General features: G+C 39.8%; 1 protein-coding gene across 1 annotated transcript; it reads right to left on the bottom strand.

Moving 5' to 3' along the window:
- Positions 1 to 707: 707 nt before the first annotated feature.
- Positions 708 to 6,973, bottom strand: apex2 (APEX nuclease (apurinic/apyrimidinic endonuclease) 2). Its single transcript, XM_028043474.1, has 6 exons — positions 6,799 to 6,973; positions 6,620 to 6,703; positions 6,284 to 6,464; positions 5,583 to 5,726; positions 4,450 to 4,519; positions 708 to 2,905 (listed from the first exon to the last, which is right to left on the bottom strand). The coding sequence occupies exons 1-6, from the start codon at positions 6,911 to 6,913 to the stop codon at positions 1,811 to 1,813; spliced, it is 1,689 nt and encodes a 562-aa protein (XP_027899275.1). The 5' UTR covers positions 6,914 to 6,973; the 3' UTR covers positions 708 to 1,810.
- Positions 6,974 to 7,323: the final 350 nt, after the last annotated feature.

The raw sequence follows: 7,323 nt of genomic DNA, 5'->3' as shown, positions 1-7,323 counted from the left end.
CCTAAATAGTGAACTCATTGTCGTGCTTTATTATTGTGCTTATGCAGATATTACAGAAATGTACTTTTCATTTTATTTCAAAGCTTTAACTTTAGTTTTGAGCCTAAAACATTGCCATCCAGTGGGTAAAAATGGGTTTAATGTAACATTACTAACTAAGGGTGTATTCACAACAGTCCCATTTAGTCCGCTTCGCTTGGGAAGTGTGAATGCAAATTTGAACTCTAAAAAAGCAAACTCTGATCCGTCAGAACCTAGGTCTCGGTCCGGTGGAAGTGAACTCTGATGCGGTTGGAAGGCAGTGTGAATACAAACGGATCGGAGAACTGGTGATGCATGTCACTGGAGAAATCCTACCGCTTAAATCTGACACTGCTCCATTTTTGTTTACATTTTGTGAAGTTGCGCTGGTCTTCTTCAGAGGCTTATGGGTCAATTCCTTTACTAGTTCTTGGTGCAGCGCCACCACATGCGATGGGGGGGAACAGGTTTTTCAGTTCGTTTGGGTCGTTTCACAGTGCAGCTGTGGCTGAAAATTAACAAATGTTGCAATTTTTGTCCCCAATCGAACCGAGTCTACACGACTATCAGGTGTGCAAACACCCTAAGGTTCCCGAATTTTGCCATTTAGAATTTGTTAGTGAAATTTCTGACATTTTAGAAGAAAAAAAAAGTAATTTAAGCAACCTTATGCAGTAAAAAAAAACAGGACATCATTAGTAAAAAAAATTAAGAAATCGTGGTTTCGTCTCCAGTTTCAATCCAAGGCTGGGTTGATGACAAAAAAAACATTGTCACAAAATTACGGCTTAATTAATCTCAAACTGTATTTTAAAGGGTCTCTAAACAAAGAAGAATATATTGAATATTCAGCATAGATTAGTCTGGAAACTTTATATTTTAGACGGGAGGTGATTAAATGCAGTCCAAATTTCATAAAAATACACTGAAACGTTCTTGTAAGTGTCACACTGCTTTTTGACTAGATATGGAAATAATCCATAAAAAAAACTTGGTGAGATCGATGGAAAAGAAACATAAATAAAATAAACTAAGTTAATTTGTTGAGAGTTCATGCTGCATGAAAGGTTGTAGCTCTCTGAGCTGTGAGCCATTTTGTTCACATTAAAAGCAGACAAATTTTATATCTATTAGCAACAAATAGAGGTGGGAAATTATTGTGTCACTTCTCAAAAACGCTGAAATTTTAAGTACCTGAAAATATATTTTTTTAAATCACAGTTGGGATTGTTTCTTTTCCACTCTTGGTGCAAAGAGAGCATAAATATTCTGTCTCCTTGCATCTAATTAGTTTACAGTGTAGCTCATTTTATAATGCTTAAGCTTAAAATTTAGAGCAATAATTTGACTATATCATAGTGAGAGATATTTTACCTTCACCTTTGCACTATTGTGAGAAATACTAAATGTTGTGCTAGATTTAAACAGTAATTAATCTAACATGTCAATTATTGTTCAACCTATAGAATGTCTCAAAAGCTAAAAAAGAAAACAAATTTTAAGGGAATATTTTATACATACATTTGTTAAAACAGCTCAACATTAACAATAAACTAAAAATTTATTATTAGACAGCTGGAATCTATACATCTGTAACCTTTTATTTTGAAATATCCTTAAAGATCAACAATTTATTTCTATTTGCATGGGAGTAAAAAGAAAAAAAGGACTCATAGAATATAAAACTATTTTATTTTTAAGTCAGACGAAATAAAAATCTATAAAAACAGTGAAATGAAGAGGCGTGTGAGTGTGATGGAGTTTTAACAGTCGCGCAACAGAAAACGTGTTATTTTCCTTTTTCTACCCACATGAAGAAGTTGCAGCGCGCCTCAGGGTTGGAAGTGTGTCCCTGAGGCCGTCCACACACAAAGAAATGTTTGCCCATGTTTGGGCCGTCTTTTCTCACAGTACGGAGCACACAGGGCTCCCTGTGCACCTTGCAGCAGGGGGCCGGGGGCGGCCCGTGAAGCACAGACTTCCAAAACACAGATGATGCCCCCTTCTTGACATCCGATTGCCCCTCAGGGAGGCCAGAGGCCGGCTGTTTGGCCTTCACCGCGCTGCCTGTTTCTCCTGCGGCGCTGCTGGTGCACAGCTGGGACGGAGCGTCAACAACAAGCTCAGTGTGTTCGGTCGTGCCGCCCGTTCCTGAACGCAGCTCACCGGTTGCGGATGCCTTTGGCTTGCTGTGCGATGAGGTAAATTGGTCCAGACCAGGTGTGTTTTCACATGGTTTAAGATCTGTGAGTTTGGGTTTGAAAAAAGAAAGGAGGTTACCCTGCGGCTTTGAGGGGGTATTTGTTGTCTTTGACTTTTTCCCCTTTGGGGCAGCAGATTCTGACACCGATGATCGTTTTTTACTATCGCCACAAAACGGGTTCATGTTCTCCCTCTTTTCCTCCTCTTCCTGGGATCCAGGTAAAGCTTCCTTCGACTTCTGGTCCACCTTCACCAGGAAGCGAGAGAGTTTCTGCTGCTTGCCGGCAAACTCAGGCAGGTAGCGAGTGCAGAGGGGAGGAGGTTTGGAGCAGGGAAGAAGCGAACATTTCAGGTGCGCCCAAACGGGACAGTGATCGGAGCCCTCAACCTCCGGCATAATGTCTGCCCCCGAAAACTGCTCCTGGGCCAGCCGGTGGTCCGCAAATATATAATCAATACGAGTGCCGTAGTTAGTCTGTCGGGCTCCAGTGAGAGTGGACCAGCAGGTGAAGGCGTTGGTACGAGTTGGGTGAAAGTAACGGAAGATGTCTATAAATTTTCCCATTTGGACACAATCTGTTGTCTCTGATTTTTTATGATGTTCCTCCTCTTCCTCTTCTTGGACGCTATTGTACAAAAAGCTATTCAGCCATTTCCTCCCAGGATTCTCAGCAAAATCCTCCTGTGAAATATAAGAAAAACATTTGGTAATTGAGCAGGAACAGGTAGAGTAATGGCGAAATGAAGGTGCAACCTCTTTCTATTCCAGGAATTAATGATTCTGATCATTTAAATCTAACCTCAAGAACAGAACAAAGACAAAATGAAAAAGCGGTGTGTCAAGCTAAGTATATCCTCACTGGTTGCATAAAACTTCAGAGGGAAAGTAGCAAAAAGGTCATCATATGATAAAATGAAATTCCCACATCTATAAGCTACATATATATATTCCTTTATTTAATCAGGTAAACCCCATTGAGATCTAGATCTCATTTTCAAGAGGAACCTGAGCAAAAAATTTGCAATACATAGCAACCTGGTTACAAGATAAAAACAATTAATACATATGCACAAGTATAAAACAATAAAAACAATTTAAAAACAATGACACTGTTTCATAGAATCTTGTTGCCTATCTTTAAGAACTGCTCGAAATAAGTCCAGTGAAATCATTTCCGACATCTTAAGTTCAGACTGCAACTGATTCCACGCTGTGGGGGCCAACACACTGAATGCCTGCTTCCCTTTTTCAGTTCGAAAGCGTGGGACATGCAGAAGAATAATGTTATTGGAGCGAAGAGAACGAGAACTGACAGTTCATGCATAAGTTGTGGCAATTTGCTAATGTGTGGCATAAAAATGTGTTTGCATAATGTACCAGAACCTTCAGAGCCACATAAAGACAGTTACAAAGTCGGCCTTCTGTCACCTGAAGAACATTTTCAGGATTAGCAGACTAATGACTCAGCGAGATCTATAGAAACTCATCCATGCCTTTATCTTCAGTCGCATTGATTACTGCAACAGTGTCCTCACAGGTCTGCCTGAAAAATCAGAGAGATGATCCAAAACGCTGCTGCTTGCGTTCTGACTAAAACCAGGAAGACAGAGCGCATCACCCTAGTTCTAAAGTCCCTACACTGACTCCCTGTAGCTCAGAGAATAGACTTTAAAATACTGCTGTTATTTTATGAATTACTGAATGGCTCAGCACCACAATACATTAAAGATCTGATGTTGTTGCATCAACCTTCCAGATCCCTAATGACTTCGTTTTTTTTTTGTTTTGTTTTTATGATGAAAAGAACTTTGAACTGTCTTGTTACTGAAATGTGCTAACAAATAAATTTACTGATTGATTGATTGAATGTCAAAGCACGGATCTTTTCACCTCATAGTCCGGTAAACTCGGTTTGATTGAGACCAACATTGCAACATTTGTTGCACTTTCAGCTGGTGGGGGTTGCTTTTATAGTCCACAGTGTCAAACGAACAGAACCATTTGAAAAACCTGTTCCTCTCCTCGCCTGTGGTGGCGCTGCACCAAGAACTACTGAAGGAAACGACTTGAAAACCTCCATAGAAGACATGAGCGCAACTTCCTTCTTCATGAAATGTAAATAAAATGGAGTGGTGACATTTTAAAGTTTGCAGGCTTTCTCTTGAGTCTTTGAAAAATACTATTACATGTACTTCAATCACAGCAGTTTCAAAGCTTTTACTTACAATATCTCTTGGGTCACAGTGATCTATCTGCTGATGAGAAGTATTCACATCTCCTAAAACGATGACATGGCTGGAGAACAGAAAAGACAGTTTAGAAATTTGGTAGAAATAAGCAGAGGAATAGCAGAGTTAAAATGTAAACATTTTGTCAGATTACAACCACAAAGTTCAAAGAATTTCATTAGGATTTTATGTAAAGGAGCAACAGAAAGTGGAAAATTAATTAAGTACACCAGAAATGCTTCTGGAGGATTTCTCTGCCAGTTGGCACAACTAAAAGCAGAACCTTTTGACTTTTCACCTCAGATTAAATGGAGATTTTCTGTGAATTTAGGTCTGGACTTTGGCTGGGCCTTTATAACTCATGAATGTTTGAAAGAAAATGATGCTTTCACCACCATGCTTCACTGTGGGTATGGCGTTTTCATTGTGAGGTTCCGTGTTGGTAATCTATCACAAATAGTTTTTTTAAATGTAGGTCAAAAAGTTAAATTGTGGTCAAATCTGGCCACATCTCCTCCCATGATTGTCCTCTGCATGGCTTGTGAAACTTCAAATGGGAATTATTATGCAACTAGGTCAATGAAAGTCCACGATGATGCAACCTGCTGGGTTCCCCTAGTTTCCTTAGAAGATTTTTAAGCTATTTTGAATGATAAAGAGAGCTTGATTTATTGCTTGATAACTAGGATCAACTAGAATGTATGTGTAATTGAAATTAAATAACTTTTTTTTGGTAAAGTGCTTCAAAACGTAATTTGTTGTGAATTGGTGCTACATCATTAAGCTGAATTGAATTGTAGCTTTCTTTCTTGAAGCGTTTCCATCAAGTTAAGATCTTTAGTGGTACATGACCATTTTCAAATTCTTCCACCTGAGCCGTGAATCTCTGCAGTGTTTCTTTACACTGAAAACAATGTAAATAAAAATATCAATAGTTATGGTTGTAACATGACAAAATGTAGAAACAAGGGTATAACTGCTGCCAATTATTTATGGACAAACATTTATATTTTAACTTTTGAAGCTGTAAAGTAGTAATAATATTAAAAGAAAAGTAGTTTGTGTTGTAATTGAAACGTTTGTGGTAAAAGCAGGAAACACCTGTGCCAAACTCTTCGTTCTACACTCACCTCCCGCCTTTTAATAACGCTTCGGCCCGACACTGTAGCAGCTTGTAGAACTGCAGCTTGAACTGCTTTCGCTCCGGCTTGTCTGGGTCAGCGCGTGGGCAGTAGACATTTATTACGGTAACAGTCTGCTCTGTGTCTTGACCCCTGTGGATGGGAAGCAAAAAAAAAAATCAAGCACTGCTAAAAATCAGATGGGTTGTTTTTAGAAGAATAAAGTTTGGGATGTGGTTAATATTAATTAATAACCAAAACATCTGAATGCAGAAACTAAATTCAGTCCCTATTCTAACAAATACATTTTTCATCCATCCATCCATCCATTTTCTGTAAACCCTTGTCCCTAGTGGGGTCCGCAGGGGTGCTGGTCTCCTAACGTTTAGGGCGAGACGCGCGGTTCACCCTGGACAGGTCGCCAGTCTGTCGCAGGGCAACACAGAGACAGGACACACAACCATGCACACACACACTCACACCTAGGGAGAATTCAGAGAGACCAATTAACCTAACAGTCATATTTTTGGACTGTGGGAGGAAGCCAGAGTACCCGGAGAGAACCCATGCATGCACAGGGAGAACATGCAAACTCCGTGCAGAAAGACCCTGGACCTGGAATCGAACCCAGGACCTTCTTGCTGCAAGGCAACAGTGCTACCAACTGCGCCACTGTGCAGAAAAAAATGTATTTTAAATTTTTCTCTTACATTATTTTGTGCTGCGTGATGACGGCTCGCCCCTCATTGTCCAAAAGCTGCAGCTCTTCACTTGAAAAGTCACGGTGGTCACCATAGCATCCAACAGCTCCTTCATGGTTGGTAAGCAGGCCTGTGAGTCCCTCTTCAGCAGCAGAAGGAGTGGCACTATCCCTGCAGTAAGTCGCAACACCTGTGAACACCAGGCATGGGGGAAAAAGGTGTTGACATAAGTTTATGAACTTCCTTGTTCTGCAGCACCTATCTTTAAATAAACACAGCAAATCTTCTTTATCATAGTTTGTGTGATTTTTATGGCTGGGAATGCTGAATAGATGCGTTGTAAACCTGAATAACCGCTGCGTCCTCGACTGTAGCTGAAATACGAGTTGTAGCCGTCAACAATAGCCGTCCGTTCATCCAGCAGGTCTCCTGAAAAGCATAAATGAGTTTAACCTTTTATTACTTTTCATAACAGAGCTCTGATTGGAGCACAATGTGCAGCAGTTTCTGTTTTTAACACTTACTTGTGACTTTTGTCTCCTGAACACAAATTATATCTGCGTCCAGGCTATCAAGAGCCATTTTTATCCCGCTTTTAAACGTCCTGATGCCGTTAATATTCCAGGTGACGAGCTTCATGGTTTCAGACTTAAACTAGAGAGCGGCAAAAAGCCACTGTGAAAAGCCGGAAGTAAACCGGATGTTGGGGCCGACGCAAGCGGAAGTCTACTTTTGCCTTTTTATTTTTCATTGGCATTTTATTAAAACGCTATTATTATTGATTTCAAGGTGCTTATGTTTAATATTTATGAATTATACATCATTATATATTTTTCGGATAGAGACAGTAATAAGCACGACGCCGAGGTTGATGTTAGATTCTTAACTTTAGCTTCAGAGTCAGTCAGTAAAGGGCTATTTCATATATTTAAAGAATATGCAATCTTCAATCTGCTCTGAATCAAAATTTAAGTTACTCATAATGGTCAAAGCTCAGCTGAATAATTTCATAACACTCACGGGATCTTTAAAATTGTGATTGGTATTTG

This window comes from Xiphophorus couchianus, chromosome 1, assembly GCF_001444195.1.
Source record: "Xiphophorus couchianus chromosome 1, X_couchianus-1.0, whole genome shotgun sequence".
In the NCBI taxonomy this organism is placed as follows: domain Eukaryota; kingdom Metazoa; phylum Chordata; class Actinopteri; order Cyprinodontiformes; family Poeciliidae; genus Xiphophorus; species Xiphophorus couchianus.
Note: the sequence above shows the minus strand (reverse complement) of the source record. Positions and strands in the feature narration are given on the sequence as shown.

Bases quoted from the DNA above. Each gene is read 5' to 3' on its own strand.
- apex2 (XM_028043474.1), bottom strand. From the start codon at position 6,913: ATGAAGCTCGTCACCTGGAATATTAACGGCATCAGGACGTTTAAAAGC. The intron at 6,465-6,619 runs GTTTACAACGCA...TGGTGTTCACAG, and splicing joins AGGACGCAGCGGTTATTCAG to GTGTTGCGACTTACTGCAGG. The intron at 2,906-4,449 runs GTAAGTAAAAGC...TATATTTCACAG, and splicing joins ACTGTGACCCAAGAGATATT to GAGGATTTTGCTGAGAATCC.